The 21,755-nt window shown below is 38.8% G+C and overlaps 1 protein-coding gene and 1 long non-coding RNA gene across 10 annotated transcripts in view; one reads left to right on the plus strand and one right to left on the minus strand.

Annotated features, from left to right (window-relative positions):
* Positions 1-221: 221 nt before the first annotated feature.
* On the plus strand, positions 222-7,439 carry LOC148661143 (uncharacterized). The gene is made up of 7 exons (XR_015939448.1): positions 222-375; positions 835-996; positions 2,523-2,730; positions 3,430-3,573; positions 4,916-4,999; positions 5,815-5,907; positions 6,232-7,439. It is a non-coding gene; the product is annotated as an uncharacterized LOC148661143 (long non-coding RNA).
* Positions 7,440-7,941: 502 nt separating this feature from the next.
* ptpn20 (protein tyrosine phosphatase non-receptor type 20) overlaps positions 7,942-21,755 on the minus strand; it is a 46,161-nt gene continuing 32,347 nt past the window's right edge. For 2 of the 9 annotated variants that reach the window (XM_088634468.1, XM_088634464.1), the window contains 13 exons: positions 19,601-19,687; positions 18,696-18,760; positions 17,963-18,124; positions 17,285-17,450; positions 17,051-17,127; positions 16,581-16,663; positions 15,638-15,756; positions 14,915-15,063; positions 14,442-14,532; positions 11,726-12,060; positions 11,006-11,221; positions 9,088-9,150; positions 7,942-8,731 (listed from right to left, as the gene is read on the minus strand). In XM_088634468.1, the coding sequence (XP_088490594.1) occupies positions 8,633-8,731; positions 9,088-9,150; positions 11,006-11,221; positions 11,726-12,060; positions 14,442-14,532; positions 14,915-15,063; positions 15,638-15,756; positions 16,581-16,663; positions 17,051-17,127; positions 17,285-17,450; positions 17,963-18,124; positions 18,696-18,760; positions 19,601-19,687 (1,712 nt within the window). In that variant the 3' untranslated portion in view covers positions 7,942-8,632. Of the gene's footprint in view, positions 8,732-9,087; positions 9,151-9,170; positions 9,914-11,005; positions 11,222-11,725; positions 12,061-14,441; positions 14,533-14,914; positions 15,064-15,637; positions 15,757-16,580; positions 16,664-17,050; positions 17,143-17,284; positions 17,451-17,962; positions 18,125-18,695; positions 18,761-19,600; positions 19,688-21,755 lie in introns of those variants that run through there. The other 7 variants (XM_088634467.1, XM_088634462.1, XR_015939446.1 and 4 more) reach the window with 6 other exon arrangements.

Here is a 21,755-nt window from a genome sequence, read left to right on the forward strand (position 1 = left end):
AAGTTAGAAGTTATACAGTGATGAGGTTGTCCTTTAAACTCAAGAAAAATGATTGCAATCGAAGTTACGGGGTTCCCCTTCCAACACTGTATAAGGTGTATGAAGAGTATAAAACTCCCAAGATAATTAAAGGCACAGCAAACGAAAAGATTTAATTGATCATGACAGACATTCCTGGACGTATTTCCTATTTGTCCTTACTTGTGAAGCCCACACAGCGGAGTCTGTATTCAGCAGTGCGTGAAGGGCTCCTCTGTGTGTTGCTGTGCTGTCACCAGAGCGACGCCGAGGGCCTCAAACACAACAATGCAGAAAACAAACACACCAGCCGAGCGGCCAGACACACAGCCGCGGCACGGCCCAAGCGACTGCGAGGTAAGGTTACTGCGCTTTCCTCGTCTTTCTGGGGAATAGTTTCAAAACCGAACGACCGTGCGAGTTGGCACGTTGATGAGATTTTCAATTAAATGACATTAGGTAACAATTTACAGGATATATGACGACTACTTTCTTAATTAAAAGGAAAAATGTTTAGAAGTTCAAAATCGCAGAGAGGTAGAGCTCGCATGGCATTTTCCTCTGCCCTCACCCCAGGCTCTCAAACTCTTTGGCTCAGTTACTGCTTACCAATGTATTTGGTTGAGGCTGTTATCCCAAGAAGCTGACAATTGCACTCTTTTTCTGGAGCAATTCAGGAGAAGTACTCTGTTCAAGGACACCACAGCATTGCCTTACATGGGACGTGGAGCCCAACACCTTCTAGCTACATGTCCAGAACCCCTGACCGCAGTGCCACACGACCAGCATTAAACTAGAATGGTACTGTTGTTACAGCCTGCTGTGTGCTTCCTACTGGCGCTGCTGCTGCAGATGTGCGAGGCCTCGGCGTGGAGGAGAGGACACGATGACGGAGCGCTATAAACTGCTCTCGAGGGCAGCCAGCCTGCGCTGCCAAGACAGGGAGCAGAGCTCCGCCGAGTACGCCGGGTTTCTGCTGTGAGTCGGGCCTTTATTGGGCTACTTTCACCAGTCCGCTGTGCAGTGTCTCTCCTTCGCATGGCCTCATTTCATGATTCGTGTCACACTCATTGGATTTAACGAAATGGTCTAACAACAGTATAGCAATGGGGCCCAAGCAAAGCTACAGTATAGATGTAGTGAAATACATGATGGTTAAATTTAAAAGAAATTGTGGTTCATGCGGCTAATATACTGTACAGTAGATATAATGGTTACAGTTCATTCCTCCAGATTCAAGCTGCTTTTTCCTGGTGAGTCACAGTATGGTTACAATATTTATCACATCAGCCTAACAGGTATGAGCATAGGTGACATATAATAGGGTATCTTTAGACAGGACTGTGACAATGGTCACTGTTCTGCTGAAATTTACGATGGTGGTTGTCGCCATGACAAGCAGGTGAAAGTAGTTCCATTACTTGTGTTGAAACAAACTCCCTGAAGCACCTTGATTCCCAATAGCTACTCTGATCTTTGAACATAACCACACCTCCCACTGTCTCACTGTCAAGATGTCTAGTGTTCACTGAGAATGACTAGGCTCCTGGTCACTGGGAAAACCCAGAGGGCACTAGCTTGATTTACCTCTGTGGGCGATCATTTCCCCAAAAGTCCCCAGACACAACCTGAGACCTTTCGGAGAGAACCCGTATCCTCAGCTTCTGAAGGTGATGGATTCCAGAGGCTGTAATGAAAACAGAGCACAAGTCCACTGTTAATTACAGCAACAACTTAACAAATTAGCACAGCGACTTTATTAAGGATTAATGATTCCAAAGATTAGCGTTAATGCCAGCTATCAGCTTTTGAAAACATTTGTAACATTTCTGCACTGACACTGCATAAACACAACAGAAAAAATTAGGGTCTCACAGAGCTTTTAGCACATAAACTGTTCACAGCTGCTTAACTAAAATTCCAGGTAAATTGTTTTGATTTCTCTTTTTTCTTCACCAAGCTATTTTTATAGTCTGAAGAAGTCCTGTTTGTATTCTACTATGAACCTAGCAGTTGCTAGATTTACAAGGAGGCTGTGAGATCATTTCTACACTTTCCATAGGACTGTAAATCACGGGGGCAGAAACAGCAGCTCTAAATGACTTTACCACATCAGTGTTTTACTCCGCCGTATTTTACAGATAAATGGAAGTATTCATTCTAATGTCATATTGTGCTGGCTGGCACCCATATCAGACAATCTGACCCCACTGTAAGACAGCATGCAGGCCTGATCTGCTCCAAACCAAACACCAGATGACACATTGCTACTTTTCCTTGACATCAGAGAAAATATCAAGCTAACCATTAACTCAGTTTTGGGGTAAATCAGAGAGCAGTATTCACTAACAGCAATCAATCATCACATTTGCAAGGTATATGGAATGAGTTAATGACTACTGTATGACAGTAATATTGTTTATGAAAACACAGCTATTCAATTGATTATACAAAATAGTATTTTTGGCCTCACCTAATTGAAAACATTTGTGCTTATTTGCTAGTGAACACGAGCGTAAATGTGCAACAGATGGATTTCTGGATTCCAAAAAGTATAGGAATCCTTACATAGTGAAAGGAGGCTTGGGAATAAATCTGCCGCCTAAAAAGGGTTCATGTCTTCCAAGACCTCATGACAGACTGGAGGCCAACCCGCCAGTCAGAGGAAAATACAACTCAAATGAGCATTTGCAACAAATTCAGTTTGCAGAGGTAAGAGTAACCTCAGATGCTACCGTTCAGGAACATGGGCCACGTGAAGGTCACCATGCCCTGGAATCAAAGCCCAGAGAAGGGCATTGATGAAGGCATGAGGTCCAGGGAGGTCTGTGCTTTCACAACACTTTTCACAGCTTTTTGTTCAGCGTTCACTGAATGTCATGGTAAATCTACCAACAGACAGCAAGAAACACAATTCTGAAACACAATTCTGGGCAGTTACGTATGTGACAATAATTTAATGATCTGGAATTGGATTACCCTGTCTGAACAGACAGATACTAATAGATTTAAAGACTACATTGATATATTAATAATAAATAAAATGTATTTATTAGAGTAAGTAAGTAAGTCTCCTAGCTGAAAGGACGACAGCCTGGCTATAAGGCTGAGGCAGACCGAATCCCCCTTCAGTTTCATGAGGAATGAGCCAGGGAGCTGCTGCAGGGGTGAAGATGGGGTGATGGAAGGGAAGTAAGAGAGATGTGCAAAAAAAAGCTCAGGAAGTGAGATATACATGTAGGAATGCCGAAATAGGCAAGATTAGGATCTTCCTCCTAAATCTGACAAACTTCATTCAGACATGGGCTTGTTCTTAGTTTTTACTTTTCATGTTTACCATGTCTTAAGTTTAACAATACACACAAATATTATATTATAACAAATTCATGGTGTTTTCTTCATTCATAACAGAAAAATGCAAGCAGAGCTGCGGAAATTGAGTATAATCTCTTCATCAGGATGCGTTCTGCTGAGTTTAAATCAAAGAAAATTAAATCACAAACAAATGATCTTCAAACACACCTGGACAGATTAAGAAAGGAAAATTCAGATCAAGTAAGTGTAGTAGCATGAATATCATGCAGGAATCATTACACTAAACAGATTATGTGGCTTTAAGCACTGGAGTGGCTCAACAAGTAAAGGTGTTCACCTTAAGAATGGACTGAGCTCTGTGGCATATATTCCTGAGTTTAAGTCTGGGTAACAGCATGCAAGGTAGTGAGAGGTGGCTTTGTGAGAAAGCTATCATCTTGGTTCAAAATTCAGGTCACAGAGTCAAGATGATAGCTTGAGCAAAGATGGAGGCCTGTTAATTGGGAGAACCTGCAGAATGAGGTACAGCTGGTCTGAATGAGTAATCAGCACTCAGAACTAGTGAGAATCCACATCCAGGGAAAGGAGTTGCTAGGATAGGCTCTGTGTGTATTTTAATCAATTACCTTAGTTAGCGTCTGGGCTACTTAAGAGGCTTACAGGATCTTTTGAGGAAATGGGGTTCAGCTTGTGTCTATGCTCTACTCTGGAAGCTAGGAGAGTAAGACCTCTTGCTAGCAATTGATTGAACTGGTAGACTGGTTTGTGACAATATAGGATAGGATTTAGGATTTAGGATTAAGTTAAGTCTAAGAGTAAGGTTAGCCTTATGTGTAAAGGGCTTTACTTGTGCTGTACAAGTGTGGCTGTGTGGTAAGTCAAGTGAAGAGAGCTTGAGGAAAAACTAGGATCCCAGAGGGCTTTAGAAAGGTGGTGTACTGGCAGTGTTGGGGTTGTGGTGATTTGTGTCACGTGCTGCTAATGGACACAGGCTGATGTTTCCCCAGCAGTGTCTTGGTCATCACTGTGCCAGGGCTGGTGTCAATGGGTCCCTGGCCACTCCTGTAAGATGTTGTGGAGCCTGTGGCATTGAGGGATGAGATGGTTGGGTAAGGGATAGAGGAATCTTCATTTTCTTGTTGTGGAGTACAGGGATCATGTGAGCCAAAACATAAAGAAATGAACTGTTATTCTAGATTGGGTGTTTGATGACATGAATTTTCCAGTAATAACAAAGCTGTCTGCTGCATTTGCTGAGTAAAAGTCTTACCTGTTGAAGCTATTGTCACAATTGCTGCTGTGTGTCTGCAGGTTTTCATTTCAGTTTAGCTCTTCGCAAATGAAATCAGCTTGTTATCTTAGAAACCTAGAAAACACACCAGCCCAGAACTGTACAAACCCGTGATTGAGACATGCAGCTAAAAAACGATTTGACAAAATGAATTACTGCAGAATTATGAATTGACTACGAATGCAAGGTTTTACCCACCGCCCTAACAGCATGATTTCAGTGCCATCTGAGCCGTGTAAAGAGTCAGTTTGTATTAATTGTCTCTCCTGCATTCATGTATTCTCCTCCAAGCTGAAGAGAAGCTGGGCCATTGCCAAGAAAAGGGAAGAAGAGCTGACTCGGCAGCTCAGGAAAGAAATGTCAGAATTACAGAAGGTACAGATAGGCTGACATGTGTTTGCATGAAATATAATATTACATCACTCATACCTGAATGTGTTGGAAAAATCTGAACAGGATTTGTTGGTTTAGCATTAAGGTTTCTTGACCTTATGTAACCTGTACTGTATATTTACTGTTTGGTCATATTAATGCTGTATAATGCAATTCTACCTAATGTTTGAGGTCATAGAATTTGACTATTGGTCCAGCTATATGTGTGCCTGGTACTTTTTAAATGTGTTAATTATTAATAGCGAGTGGACAAGACAGAATAGCAGGTTCTTGGTGTCTTTTTAAAGCACTGAAACCTAAAGACCTGGGATGAAAAGCAACCAATTGCTCAATTAAATCTTGAGCTGTGGATCACTGTCCTCCCTGATCTGCATGAACTAGGAGTGAATCCAGTCAGGTGCTCAGGGCATTTGTCCCTGATTCAGTTTTTCAGATTGAACTATTTACTGGAGCTATTAGAAAGATTTCTTTCATATTGGTCAAGCTAGGAACCCAGCTATGGATTTCCAAGTATGGAACTGGCTACTACTTTTACAATTACAAAATGACCATTTTAAGTATGAATAAGCTCAGTCCGATTGTATAGCTTTTCAAAACAATTAAATGATAAAGTAAGGTACTTAAATGATCAGTACTAGGTCTAAAAAGAAATGTTAAGTAGTTGAACATAAACATGGTTATTTCACTGTATGAGCAATCGGCACCAATTTTCCTTAAGAAACGCAAATGACTTATTAGTCCAGACTAAACCGTAAAAACAAGGTTTTCATTGCATTCCTTTTTATATTTCCGTGAAGCACCAACACAGGAAAGAATTCATCTACCAGACTTTAATCAACCACAGAGCTTTGCAAAAGGAGGACCAGCACATTCTTGAAGAAATGCAAAAGGTATGGAAATACACTCATGGAAATTTTAATATGAGTTATTTTTTCCGTTCTAATAACAAAGCATGCAAAATGGGATATGCAATGAACATAAATTCAGAGGCTACAACGTTCTGTAGACTGCAGACAAATAGAACCTGTCAAGAGAAAATCCTTTGAATATGGAAAAACTTAGACCACTAAAGTTGGCCATCAGCTAGAAAGATAAATCCTGATTCAAAGTCTCTTATTCCGGCTTCACATGTCATAATGTGCATTTATAGTAAGACATTGAGTCTGCAATTCTTTTTCTTAATGTATTGTGTGAACAAAATGTTTGTTTTACAGGAATACAGAAGATAACTTAACATAATGAACAAGAACAAAGGATAGTGAGCAGAAAGCGAACACTACTTTGGTGGTGTGCAGCATATACTGTATACAGAAATGAAGACTGGGCTCTGAGGAGGCGTTCTCTTTTACTCTCAGAAAGTGAAGTGCTCATAGCACTTGTGCGATACTTTAATAATGCAGTGTTAGGTCGTTATCTCCAAAAGATGTCAATACCTAAAGGGCAGTTTTGCTGATCACAGAATGTGACAAAATATCACGGTGAAGGGTTTAAATGTCAGAATGTTCAGGTCTCATTGTCTTAATGGACATTGCATGAGAAATACAAACAAAATGAATGCAAGCTGAATGCATAGTCTTCGAAACTGAAGTCCAGAGAAATTCACGTATGCTAACCTGGCCATAATACTGAAAACTGTTCAAAAGTTAACACACTAAGACAAAGAAATGTTAATGAAAACTATTTATTTGTGCTGTACTGTATGGAAAAACCTAATGGTAATGTGTGTGTAGAAACAATATATATGTATATTGACAAGACTTAGAAATTTAGAAAAGCATACAACATGAAACACTTGAAAAAACATTTCATATATGTATAGTAGAAAATCTGTACTGTTTGAATGATGTAATTGTGCAATTCTAGATAAATATACAACTGAAATGTGTACAAAGTCTCCTGAGTAAACTGTACATATAATACAGATACATTATTAGAATCAAAGTTTCCACAATGGCATTCATTCGTTTATTAAAACATACTGTACAGTGCAATATGCTGAAATAATGGAAGAAACAACAAATTTCTGAAATTCTACCAATTGTTTCTTTATTGAAATAATCTAATACCTGTCTTGGTGGCACGGGCCTCTATGGTGTCAATATTCCTTTCCAGGCAGGATCTGCTTTTCTCATTAGTAGAAACAGTAAATCTTATTTTTTCATGAATTTCCAATCCTGTTGTTCAAAATGGTCAAAAACCTATAAACAGCAATGTTCTATTGATTGAATACTTTTTTTAAAACTTGTTATGCATAACAATCACAGTGAATTTACACTTAAATGTATGTTTAATGTAAATTCAAGTTTTGGATTTAAAGAACAATTGTTCAAAATTTACGACCCAATGACTTCTTTAGCTAAAGCGCTAAGTTATGGGAAAAAAATCAATCTGTCTGCAATAAATTTTGAATGTTCATGTTTAAGTATTGATGATTATTGTATTAAAATATATATCCTAAAATCTTACATATGTATTTTTAAAAATGTCTCTTACAGGCAGTATTGGCCATCATACCTTTAATTTTTCTCTACACAAAAGACTGTAGTCTTTGGTTGAAGTCATAGAGGAAGCAGAGCTAGAGCAGGCCATCTGTCTGAACATGGGCACAGATCTGAGCTCATCGTCTACGTCCTTGCTCCACTGACATTATCTTCCTGTTTCATCACGTTGTTTCTCTGTGATTCTCTCCTGCTGTAGTTGGTACAACATGCTGCCTTTGAAAATTGACCACCGCATAAAACCTTATTCTCAATCACACAAAAGTTCTGCATGTTTTATTTACTTCACGTGGTAGAACCTCTGGCCATCCTACATCTGTTAGTTATTGAACTCCTTGTCTTGCAGTCCAAATCTTTAAAAGCTGTTTGTAATCTGTGGGATTCCATTTTGAGTTAAGTATAAAATCATATGTCCAACTTCACATGTGATCTCAAAAAGAACTTTATTCTTTATTTGAACAGTGGATTTAAGATTTAAAAATCAGTTTTTAGAGAGGATTAAGGATTTGAAAAATAAATATCATGATTATTTTAGCATTCAAGCTACATTCATTAAAAATCAGTCTTGAAATCATAAAATGTGATTCATGAATTTCATTGATGTTATTACACTAATAACAGTCAATGTAAAATGCATTCTTGAACAAATTGCCATTTCAACTTAACATAACTTGGAAAAGAGATTTAAACAATTGAATGCTTAACAATTGAAGGCTTATTTGAAGTCATGAGTGCTAACACTTTCCATATGTTAAACATCCAAGGCAAAATGACTAAGAGCCACAATGTGCAATCGGTGCTCTTGAACAGTCTACTGTACCTTAATAAATAAAGGAGAAAAACAAGAAACCAATGTATTAAAAAAAGGCCGGATTGGTCTTCTTTTAAAACCAGATGGCTCAGCATATATTCCACATACATGAATGTATTTTTAAGGACTGCATGCTTTTAAATTACACACATTATAAAACAGCACATTTCAGAATCAATACTGAAAAGAGATTAGAGAAAAATATATGTAGATATTTGCTGTTAAAACCTTTTGTGGTATATATACAGACACAAATGCTGTTCTTTGGAAATGGCGCAATAACTTATCATAGAAAACATGATTAAATTACAACACATTTTCCTGTTGCCCTTGGTTACCATTCTGAAGAAGCAGGATGCTTTGTAGAACCTCCAGCCAGACTGTGTAACAGAAGAGGTACTGTTCCTGAAATCAAAGCAAATGGCAACTCCATTATTACAGCACAACCTATTAATGAGCTACTGTCGGTCAGATTTATTAGGATCTATACATCATGCTTTTGGGAAAGGAAAATCCATCTCTCTCTAAAGTAAAATAAGTAACACCTCCTTTGGGCACTTAATTAAAGGATGTTTAAGTTAGAAATTATACATTTGATTAGTAGTTAAGAAGGAAATGACTTTAGTAGGTTTTAAAAAAATCTGGCTCCACAAAATGTAGTTAGGGAGAAAGAAATATTAAAAAATCACTTGATGTATGCTTTTTTCAGTCTCTTCTGTGTTACATATGCCTTGTATTTTATGCTACTTTTTTCAGAATACCTTTGTTTGAATCATTCCATATCGCTGTTGTCTCATCTCCTTCACAATATCACTCACATTGATCTGTGATGAAACATAAAAAAAAGTGAAATCCAAATGAAAAAAATGCTATATACAAATATACTTGTGTGTTTCAATAACTACGGCAAGATCTACCATGACAATGCATTTGTTTGTACATAGTTACTGCTATAACTGAAAATAAGGTTATCATACACATCACTTCACACATCCTCCTCCAAACTGTTTAGGCATGTGTCCTGACACCATCCAGTCCAGAGAACTAGAGATCTGTGTGAAGCTCCTGTAGCCAAGATATCATTGCCTACCGTATTTCAGCCATCAGCTGCAAATTGCCATTTAAGAGTTATTTATAACAACTAGGGTGGTGGGTGGTCATCCAGCATGTCCTACAGTACATGTAAAGCTGTAAACATCCACTGGAGTGGCTGTGGGCACGTGGCCTGTTAGTGTCATGCAGCATAAGAACAAAATGAGAGGGCATTTGGCTCATCTAGCTTATTTGGTCACAAGCAGCTGATTGGGGAGTCTCATCCACCTACTTTACAAAAATGCTAGTGTATCTTGTTCCATAAGTGCCTCCTGTTCTCACTTTTATTTTAAACACACCTCTCTACAGTCCTCTTGTTCTCTGCTTCACGTTTCAGTGATAGTTCGCAAGATGTCCATTTGGTTGACTTTGCCAATGACTTTGAGAGATTTGAATACATGAATCAGGTGCCCTTTCCTCTTGAACCTCCATCCTCCTTGAACCACCAAATGTGCTTGGTTGCTGTTCTGTGGACGAATCCCAGTGCAGCAAAACCTTTTTTGTAACATGGTAACCAATACATACAGAAAATATTGTACATCAGGTCTTATGAGTGCATTGTAAAATTGTAACATTACATTTCCTAATTTAAACTCTACATGTATGTTGCTTTGTTGCAATATCTAGAATAAATGATGTGGCAAATGAACACCTACTGTGTGTCTTGTTCATTAGTATTTTCTTTAAGCATTTCTTATTTTATATGATATACTGTACTGCAGACATGCATTACCTTGAATGCTCACTGCCTGCTACTTAAGAACGAATGTTTTATGAGGAAATTTATCATAAGCTTTCTGATTACCAAAACTCTCTATATCATATGCTGTTTGTATCCACTGCTGCAGTAGCTTGCTGAAAGAACTCTAACAAGTTATCTAAGCAAGATCTGCCTTTTCTAAATCCATGGTGACCACCCCCTTGAATCCCAGTTATTGTGCATGATGTTATATGCTAAATGCAGCAAAGAAAGCAACACCAGGGTAGATTAGTGGCTATCTGTGAATGCACAGTGGAGAAGGCACACACTTAGAGGCACCCCAAATGCCCATGGATGATGTTGTATATGGTACCCAAGGATATGTTGAGCTAATTTACAATGACAGCAAATTTCACGCATCTGTCTTCCCTAATCATGCCTTCAATGTGGCCAACATTCTCATCAGTGATGGAGATGCCTGAACGCCTAGGTCACTCATGAACACCCATCCTGCTGTTATCAGAGGCACTTCACTGCATGCACACATGTTTGCAATATTTACAATTTGTTGGATGACATGGGGTCCACACACCTCTGCGAGCAAGCTGGCTGAATGTCAGTTATCATTGCGTGCTTTGCCAAAACCGAATCACCGAATCACATTGTGCACTCTAGATTTGCAGCATTGATCTGATAGCATTTGCAGAGCACTCCTCTTTAAACTGCTGCTACGCATTACTAATAGCAGGTGGTAGGTACCTGGTGCCAGAGTGCTTTATCAATTTAAACCCACTATGGTAAATCATTTCCCACTGAGAGAGCTTGTTACTTTATTTATTGAAAAGCCCTTGCAAGCATATAGTTTCCTTATGTGCAGTTATACTTACATTTAAGTCTTTCTCTATCATTGTGAGAATAACATCAGTGCAAATAAGCACGCCGGTCCTCCCGATCCCCGCGCTGCAGTGAACAATCACCGGACCCTGCCTGTGCACTGATCTCATGTAGAGGATGAACCTCACCAGCTGGTCTGAGGACCTTGGTGTGCAGTGGTCCGGCCACGTAGTGAATTTGAAGTGTTTCACAATGTGCGTACCTCCAGTCTGAAAGATATCACCCAGAGACAAACCAGTAGGTGAGAAGCTATTGGATAATACATCTACTGTACTTTAAAACCTAGCCAGGAGCCTCCACATATGTGCAACCCCTGCAATCTGCATTTATTCGCTTCAGTTTGGGCTGGGGTTAGGGATACAGAGACAGGGTCAGGGATGGCACTGCACAGATACACCAGGAGACCTTTTCAGTTAAATGAATCTAAAACTCTCTGAGCTGTTCTGTTAAATATAACGTGAACCTATTAGTTCATTCTATGAGACAAATAACACACAATGACAATTACTGTTACAATTACCAAACTCTAATACACGTGTATTAATTGATAAATATAGATTTATCAAAATCAATGTCATTAACAGTAAAAAATGTCTTTCTCAATTTTTAGGACAATACAACTGTATCATTTTTGCACATGTAGTGGTAAGCCTCGATCTTAACAGTGTTCAAAGAGTTTTAAATTGCACAAAAAGAGAATATTTTATACTTGCTTCCTTTTCAATCATCCTGATGATGTTAATATGAAAATAATGGTGAATCTGAAAATTGTCCAGATGAAGCTGGTATTTGCTGGTATCCATTGGCACATTTAATTCCTCTGGCCAATATCTGTGACACTTCACTCTTCCCCGTTCCACCTCCTGAGTCATCATGGCAATCACATCCGACTTATTCTCCCACACCATTTGCCAAAAGAGATCGACTGTCCCAGGCAATGGTCCCTGAGATGAAATGTACCAATTCTCCTCTGGCCCCACAGACATTCTGATGAAACTGGCATTTATATACCCTTGTTGTTCACCCACAGGAACCCGTGTTTTGTCATCTATAGGGCAAAAGAGAAGGATGTACAGTTATACACCACGTACAGTACAACAAGGAGGTCAACAAAAAGAGGCCTGCTTATGTTTCACAATAGACTCCTCTTAAGTTTGCCTCAGCTCTTTGTGCTTCATCTTTTGTTCACTGGCCTGGAGGAATGAGGTCGGCATTCGAGACAGAAGCTCAAAAGGAGGAAAGAGTAACCCATCTCTAAGAGGGAGTTCAGTTTTCAAAAGGTTCAAAGTGTTATGTCTCATAACCTCACATCAGGCACGAAGTGATGAATGGAGCATTTCAGGAAATGTCAAGATGTGATTCTTAGACGAAAAACTAATAAAAACCAAATGATCGAGATGGCTGAAATGGCCTCCACTCATTTGTAACTACTTTTATGGATTTGGAGCAAAGTATCGAGTCATATTTAGACTATTTGAAGTGAAACATATTTGGAATCTTTTAGTACCATTTACATGCTTTAACCTCCAACTAAAATTTATTTAAAAAAAAAGAAAATGACCAAGATTATCCTGTCATGTGTAAGGGTCCACTAACACACACTGACTCTATCTTTAAATCTTTAAAGGTTTAAATTTGACCACTAGCTCGGACATAAAAAAAGAACTTGGTGGTTGGTTGTGTAAGTACAAAGTGGAAAACTTATATTAGCGCTCTCCAGTATGATGTAACTTATATGAGTAGAATTTCCATTTCCCTTGATCAAATGATTATTTCCATGTTGCGGCAATATGCCCAAGAAAGGCGTCAGCAGTGAAGTTAGACAAAGATCCCAGCGGGCCAAGACACCTCTTTCATTTCAGCGGTAACCGATGGAATGTTGGCAGATTCGCATGTAGCTCGTGGTACTCGGGGGTTATGCAAACATGTTTCACAGCGAAGAGAGCAGACTTACACTTAAGAAAAGTGAATGCGTGCAAGATTTCCTCCACAATGGGTGGCATCAGGCTTCCTGCAGAACCCTGTGCTCCTTGAACTATTTCCAGTAATAATACTGTTAAGTCCTGGGCCTCACACTTCACAATCTCATATGTTTTATTCAGAACAGAAGGCCAGTCAGAAGCCGAAAAAAAAACCCCAAACAAAACAAACACGACACCTAAAAGAGTACAGTAGCCTGCTCCTGAACTGATAAAGCACCACATTGAGAACAGCCTGACCATTCTGGGGTTGCCTCTTGTGCGTTTATAGGGGGCACGCCCCCCCCGAGTGTAATTCTGAATAGGGACCACCATTCTACAAATTAAAAATGGGCCCAATTGTACTAGAAATGTGTCTGCATATCAGGTAGCCATTCCTCATAATAACGAAAACAAGATTATGTATTTCATGTAATCTCGCAGATCAGAGACATACGCCATATATTTTCAAATATAGTGCAGATGTGACATGGCTGAGTAGAAAAAGAAATTTCAAGATTATAAAAGGTAAAAAATTCAAAACACTCTCTAATCATAACCATAATTATTGGTATGGTATGAAGTTTCTTTTTGGAAAAGAACAGATAAATGACAATACTCAAAGAGACATCAACTTACTTAAGAAATGGCTCATAATACATATTACAACTTGATTTACCACCTAGAACATAATAATGGTTACACATGAGAGGAGGCCATTTGGCACATGTATCTTGTTTGGTAGTTAGAGAAATGGTGCATTGTCTTTTTTACAGATATAATTAGCAATTCAGAAAATAATAAAGGAACAAAGAGAAAGTTTTGTAGGTTGTATTTCTTAAAAATAAATATGATGTTAATACATAAGACTATATAATTGAATACGACATTAATATGGCATATAAATGCTGAAGTGTAAGAGATTATAATGAAATTTGTCTGACGTATGCAGTGCAGTATTGGACAGGAGCTGTCCCCGTCTTTCAAATAATTCTTCTCTCGTTCAGCCAGACAAAACACTTGACTTGGTACAAGAACAATGTTAATTGTGAGAACATGTTCAGAAATGTTGACATTCAGCAAAGTTCACAAATAGTTCAATTGTCGAAAAAAAAGGGAAAATGTGTGGAGGAAGAATTATAAAACAGAAACACATTACAAAGGACAAATTTAACATGAAGGCTTGCAAACCCAGCAAAACCTAGTAGCTGTGCCACCCCAATACACAGAGCCTACTACCTGTGCCACCCCAATGATCTTGGTGGTGGTGGAGGGGAGTCCCCATTACTTGTAAAGCGCTTTGAGTGGAGTGTCCAGAAAAGCGCTATATAAGTGTAAGCAATTATTATTAATGATTATTATTACCTGTGCCACCCCAATACACAGAGCCTACTACCTGTGCCACCCCAATACACAGAGCCAAGTAGCTGTGTGCCACTCTAATACAAAATGAGGTTCTAAAAAGACTTACAAGGCAGAATGTCCCTGTATCTGTTTTTCTCTCTGTTCTCTGGGGCTTTTCCTATAAGGCAGTTATCAGATGGTTTCAGGTGCTCCAAGGCCTTAAAGAAACATAATCCATTTCATTTTCTAATCACAATGCCATTTTAAAGAATGTATGCTTCAACAATTATGTTTGTGGACACATTAAAGCCAGTGCACAAAATATGCCTTCAGGTTGCTCAATAGACATCTACAGTATTGTACTTAGATTAGGATATCACACAGTGACCAGTAAGCATGTTTCATTTCACGATTCCACGTGTTTTGTGGAATCAAACAATGAGGCTGCTGGAAGATTGGGCAAATTAAAATACGTATTTATTTTCTACATTGCATATAGCATTCTCCAGTGCATAAAGAGAGCTGAAATTGAGGTCAGTAAATAATGCCAGGACATGCAAGGTGATGATCTCCTAATCTGCAGGTGACAAGGGACTTTACCATAAACTCTTTCACCACCTCCTGCTGCTCGAGCCTCAGCTGCAGCGTTTCAATTAGCTCTTTCACTCTGGACCCACAATACTGTCCATTCGCAGGGGGGCTTATCAGCGACAACCTGGCCAGCTCCTCCTCCGACACAATAATTCTGCCTTAATACAAAAACATTTAGCTTCAAATCCAAAGAATTGCAATCACCATTTTACAGTAGATCTATAAATAACAAAACGGAAAACAAGTATGAAATGTTCTATTAATTCATAGATATTGCAGATGAGCTCATTAGAATTACAGTACAACCGAGAGCTTGAATCACCGAGAGTGTGCCCTCAGTGACGTGGCAGTTTGTTTAGTCACAAGCGCACTGGTGTATGTGTGCGTATGTCTCTGATAGGTACCCTGTCTCTGGTCCTAAACCTAAAGGACTTGTGAAACACTGGTGTTATAATAGTCTCCAGTTTCATCTCCAAATTTGAAGACAAATGGGTTAATTGGTGTCTGGGAATATTGGCCCTAGGAGTCGGTGCGTGTTGTATAATGGACTGCCGTCCCCTCCAGAGTGTATCCTGCCTCATGCCATGAATTGGGTGAAGTGTTAAGAAAATGGACGTATGATTGCATTTTTGGTTAAGTAAAGAACATCATTGAGTCTAATTCAGAAAACACTTCACTAGCTTGTTTAGGAGAACATGTCCTCTTGTGTGAGCAGTGAGGATTGAGCCTTACCTGTCGAGGGCTGTATATCTTGAACAGAAGGAAGAAGCACCTCATCATCCTCATCACTACTCCAGCCACCTGCAGGAATCTCCTTTGTCTGTGCCAAGTGTGTTTTCTGAGGTATTCCACTGGAGAAGAAAGTAGAGCGGTAAAACCTAGCTACAGGTCTACGATTTACAGCCAATATTTTGTTCACTGATTTTACACAACGGCCGGCATTTTCGGATTTTCTCTTTTCAACTTTGGCTCTCTGCTTCCATCTTGTGGGGAGTGTTAGCACCTGTCATGTGTCAGAACTTCGCACACAGTTGTCTATGTCAGGAGATGAGCCTTTAGATGTTTAACCTCTGTAAGGCTGAAAGTGCCTCCTGCCAAAGAGCAAGTCAAGAAGAACATCATGACAGACACAAAAGCCCTAGGGGATGCTACTGAGCTCACTGCCCTAAGTAAAATTCAACTGAAAAAGACAGGAAAGAAGAGGTGTTATGGGAAGGCAGTCATAAAATCTACCATGTAAACACATCATAGTGGTGGTTTAGGAAATTTGGGTATTTTGAAATTCTCTGTTTAGTTTTATTCATTTATTAGTCCAAAAGAATATTTTACTCTGGACAGTAGTACCACAGTGTATAGCATCTACTGTACTATTGCATTCACTGACTGTAGCTCTGTGAAGATCACAGGAAAGTAAAACAATCAAATGGGATGTGAGTTTTAATAACAAACTTTAGCTTTAGCTACGTATCCAATGAAAAGACGTGATTCAATGGCAAATGTTTCTGTTCAGTTTTAGTAAAATTAGTTCTTAAGTACATAAACAACCAAAAAGGAGTAAAAGTCACATCTGTTTAAGAATCTTAAAGATGAAAACAATACTGAACAAGACTGTTATCACATGAGAGAAGAGAACAGTCTTTTTCTCTCTGTTTCCTGGAGCTGATGGTGGCTCAACCTGTCTGAGCTGTCCTGAGGAGTGTTTGGGACACAAAGAGGAGTACTGCAGTTCTGCACTGGAGACGGAGAAGTCCTGCTTTCCTGTAGTTAAAAGAGATGAGAATATGTTAAGGGTGTCCTGCACTGAAGTTTTAAAGCTCACGTCCCTTCACTTCACTGCCCAGGTTGACTCTTACTGCTGCCTTTCTGTGGGGGGCCAGAGGTGTTGAGAGTTCAGTCTAACTATATTGTTCTTCAATAAAACAATACCGACTGCTACTAAACAAAGAGATTAGCTATTTTTTCCTTCATTTGATCCTATTACAGTATGTTCCTTATGTTGAAAAGATATAAATAACCAGACGTTTTTTTAAGTCTGCTCTCATTTTTAAAAGAAAACTTTGCTTTGAGAAAGGTGTACTGTACAGGTGTACAGAAAATCCAGGCTGTTGTTGTGGCAGACTTGTGAGCTGGGGTCTTTGCACTCACCCCAGTGTGTGTTTCAAAAGCCAGTGTGGTTTTGAAGTGCCATGGTCCTCTGGTTTGTTTCAAGTCTTGTTCTTCGGCTTTAAAGACATGAACTGGGAGTTACACAGACACAAAAACATACCCATAACGTTACTCTTAACATTGAATAAGCTGTTTTAAATTAAAATTATTTTTTTTAAGTGGAAGTATTACTTCTATCTACTATCTATGATTTTAAGAAGAATCTGCTCTCACCAGTGTGTTGTGGATTATGTCTGTGGGTTTCTGACAACTGTTTTACACATTCACTTGAGGAACCCGGTAAATTCCTGCAGACAGTGAGACAGACAGTTCCTTCTGCTTTCCTCAGCATTTCTACCACCTTGCTGTGACTCAGGCCCGACACTATATCTCCATTGACCTAAGCAAAAAGAAAAGAGGGCACTCAAACTACATACTTTAGCCTTAATGAGCTCATAGCATTTCCTGATCTTCACTGGGACAAGGAGCTTGCAGGATAGTAATGACATGAATACAAATGCACAAGCACTTATGTGCAGATAGGTTATGATTCCCAGCTACTGTATATAACTTTCCCTTCGTGTATGATTTTCCAGCTAACATACACACACATTGTCTTTGGAACAGTTGCCCAACTCCTTTGAAAATGCTGAGTAATCTAGGTAAATGAGACAAGTACTGGAAGCCAAAGGATGACACACTGACTACAAATCCATTTTATTGTTGGATTGTACCATTTTTTTGTTTCATTCAATTTAGTTACCATGCTTTCAGTTTTTTTTACAATAATTATGCATAGTTTTCAATATTATAAGGTGACAGATTTTTCTCTTGGTTGTCTGAAGGTTGATCTAAATGCACCTAAATGCACCTCTAATAACAACAGCATGTGAGCGAGTGACGTAATCGTACCTCCAACAGGATGTCCCCGACCTGCAGTCGGCCGTCCAGCTGTGCCACGCTGCCAGGGCAGATACCCTTTACCCTGAGGGCAATGCCACTGCTGCCCCCCACAAGGGCAAAGCCCAGGCCTCCTTTCTCGGGCTTCTGGATGTCCACCTGGACAATGCAGCTCTGCAAAGAGAAAGGGCACAGGAGGACTCACTGCTGAGAACTGTGCCTGAGAAACCAGGCCAGTAAAGATGCTTCAGCATGATCTGGTCCTGTTACATTTGCAGCCATCAGTCACAGAATAACAAAGGACTCTAGCCTGAGGGAGAGAAGCTTCACCAGAGGAATTATTCAAACAGTACTCTGAACTCGGATGAGCAGCAACATTTTTAATGAGCGTGTATTAAAACATTAATGGAACAAGTAATAGGTTTATTCCATGCTGAAAAAAAGAAGAAAGAAAACACAACGTTTCGTCCGTGGAGCCTTCTTCACACCTGAAGAAGGCTCCACGGCCGAAACTTTGTGTTTTCTTTCTTCTTTTTTTCAGCATGGAGTAAACCTATTACTTGGTTCTTGCAGTCTACACATGCTGACGCAGCTCCCCACCTGAACTATTAAAACATTTATACCTGATTTGGGTTTTTGAGTGACTTCTGGAAAGCAACATGCCTTTTACATGACTCCGTGTATAAAGGGCAGGATTAAAGAAAGGCTTTAAGAATGTCTCTTTGAAAAAAAACAGACCAGTTACCTCAGGTTCAGAAGTGACAAGTAACTCCTCTTGGAACTTTGCTCCACTCTCAGCTAACTGTTTTGCTGTAGAGAAATAAAGAAATATACTGATTGTATATGTTTATAAAATCAGTAAGAAGTGCCTTCTAGACAAAAAGAGAGAGTGAAACATTTAATTTCTAACATGTAATCTAAGAAAATATATCAAAAGAAACACGTGAGTTCCCATTTTGTAAGAATGTGCAGTTTCATGCTGCATGACTAAGCTGTTCGCTCAGATGCATTGTGTGTGTAAGGGAATCCAGCACACAGAATGAGTCTCAATATCCTGTATACTGTATCTTGATCTTAACAATTTTGTTACAAGACTCGTAAATTTGGTCAATAACCCAATAATAATAATAATAATAATAATAATAATAATAATAATAATAATAATAATAATAAAACAATAACCTAAGCTGTCTCTACTATAAACAAGGACACAAACTTGTAAGAAAAAATGCAATAACAAAAGCTTAAACTACTAGCTGAAGACAACTCATAAAATACCTAATTCTTCAAGAGCATTGTACAGATGATCAAAATCTGAAACGTGTTAAAAACTTACAATGACATTCTCTCTGTCCTGCCATCTCAGAGAATGCTGGTGCATCTCCCCCAAGGTGCAAACACCACATTTTGAAGTTGCACCTCCCAGCCAGCAGTTTCCCAGCAACTCCGAGAGTTGCACACACTGGTCGGATGAGCCAGGTTAACAGATCATGTGCAAGAAGTGCACTTCAATACGCCAGTGGAGGCAGCAGGCTTGGTAATAATTAATCCTGTTATAGAGTGCCCTGGTATTATACAAGATGGATCTGTCATCGCATCCACAGTACTACACAAGGGAGGCAGTGAAAGGGAAGAAGCTGGAATCCTTACTGTCTTCACATGGTGTCTCTGGTTCCATAGGAATTTGCTCTTCATATCGGGGGAAAAACTTAACATCCTTTTTCCATTCAAATAAACCTAATTGGAACATTAAAGAATAAGAGATAAGAATCATCATATTTAAAAAACGTATGCATGGATTTAACATTTTATTCATTTGTAAGAGACCAGGATATGCGATGGGGTTTTTTTTTAAATAATGACATAACTCAACTTTTTTTAAACTCCAACTGGGTGCTGCAATCCAACAAAACACTTACAGTTTTTACATTATATTACATTAAAGACTGAAATGACTTGGAAAGTCAACATGATTACAGTATAATGCTGCAGAGAAGTCACAGGATACCACAAATCATTTAAAAATAAAACCTTGCGGAAGCAGCACCTTTGCACTATTTGAACCTTTGTCTTATTTGAAATGCATGCATGACTACATTGAGTATGATTTTGTTACAACCTAACAATAATAATCATATGTAGTATTTTGTACTGCCTAGAACAAGCCCTGTTAACAGATCCGAGAATGTCTTTATGACTCTGTTCTACTGTACGCTCCCAATGGACCTCCTGAGTGTCTCACACCTTGAAGAATCCCTCGCTTTGCAGACCGGCACTGCACACGTTTTAAGTCGCAACAGCAAAGCCATCAGACAGGTTTATATTTCCGTCATAACCAAACAAGCAGCTGCTCATTGTGAGCTTGTCAATGAAAATAAAACTAGGTCACGAAAGACTGTTTTCCAGCACTGTCCAAAAAGCAAAACATCCAACATGACACCATATGAATTGATTTCCACCATTTTTTCTACTGAAATACTAAAAAGATAGTTTTTTAAAAAGATTTAGTCTCTTTGAAGTTTTCTATTTTATGAGTTTATCAGACCCAAATCATAAAATATTCAACATTCTTCATTTCTGCTGGCAATATTTACAGTAGTATAAAATGTAAATTGTCTTTAAAATAATCTGTTTTGTCCTAGAATTCTATTTAATTCTTTTTTAACAACATATACTGTACAACACAGCTATCAATACTGATGAAGCAATTAGAAAAAATGCTTATATTCATTATTCATCATAATAAAAAATTGAGCTAATAAATTCATGATTTCTGTGCAGAACCTTTGAGAGTATAAATGAGGAAAAACAGATTCATTAATGTGCTTCTGGGCACTGATTTTAAATACAGTGCATTTCTTCTTTTCATTTTTGAACATGCTTAATGAATCATCGGTTCGTGGGTGGGAATGCATGTTCAGTATAACGACATTCCAATACAAAAGCACTTGAATGGACTTGGTGTCAGCCAGGGATCACTGCCTCGTGACAGTATTCATGTCGACACACTGGACCACTCAGATGCTCTTTTGAGTTGGTCTTAGTAAAATCTGTCAGAAAGTGTTTTTTTTAATGTAACATATTATAATGTGAATGACACCATGACGGCACAGTGCCTATTTATTTCCTGTATATGACATTATGAAATGTTGTCCATTTTATACACAGTTGTGTAGTTTATATACAGTATTAGTCCCCAAAAAGCTGTCAGGTTTAACAATAGTAGATGTCAAGATTCTGCTTTAATTATACATATGACAGAATTAATCCTTATTAATCATAGATAAAAACAGATCAAAATGACTGAAAATATTAAAATACTGTATAGAAACTGTATCGATTTTTAAAGGTGATTTCTATTTAGCATAGCGATGGAGATTTTGTTCTGAAGAAAATGGTTGGCATTTGTGTCCAAAATTTCAGTTTATCAATCTGCCAGACCATCTGTCCACAGATACACATGCGATTCATCCGTACTGTATATACAAATATACACACAGTGTAAGAGCGTTTGAATTCAGTTCGTCCGCACAAAATAAAGAATTTGATTTGTCTATTGTGAAAAAGAGGATTTTTCTAATGGGAGCTGACGCTATGTCGTCCCAGGCAGTGAAGCGTTCAGGGAGTCGTCTCTTTCCTTGGCAGGCACTCGAACAGCTCTTGTCTCATTGATGCCACTTCTGACTGGAAGAAAATTGTGTGTCGATGATTCTGCTCACTCCAGCAAAACAGCCACCTCTTTTTATAGGATTAGACAGCCCCAGTATCTGACAGCTAGTGCAGATAATTAGCCCAAGGGAAGGTT

This window comes from Lepisosteus platostomus, chromosome 6 (genome assembly GCF_059453375.1).
Source record: "Lepisosteus platostomus isolate fLepPlt1 chromosome 6, fLepPlt1.hap1, whole genome shotgun sequence".
In the NCBI taxonomy this organism is placed as follows: domain Eukaryota; kingdom Metazoa; phylum Chordata; class Actinopteri; order Semionotiformes; family Lepisosteidae; genus Lepisosteus; species Lepisosteus platostomus.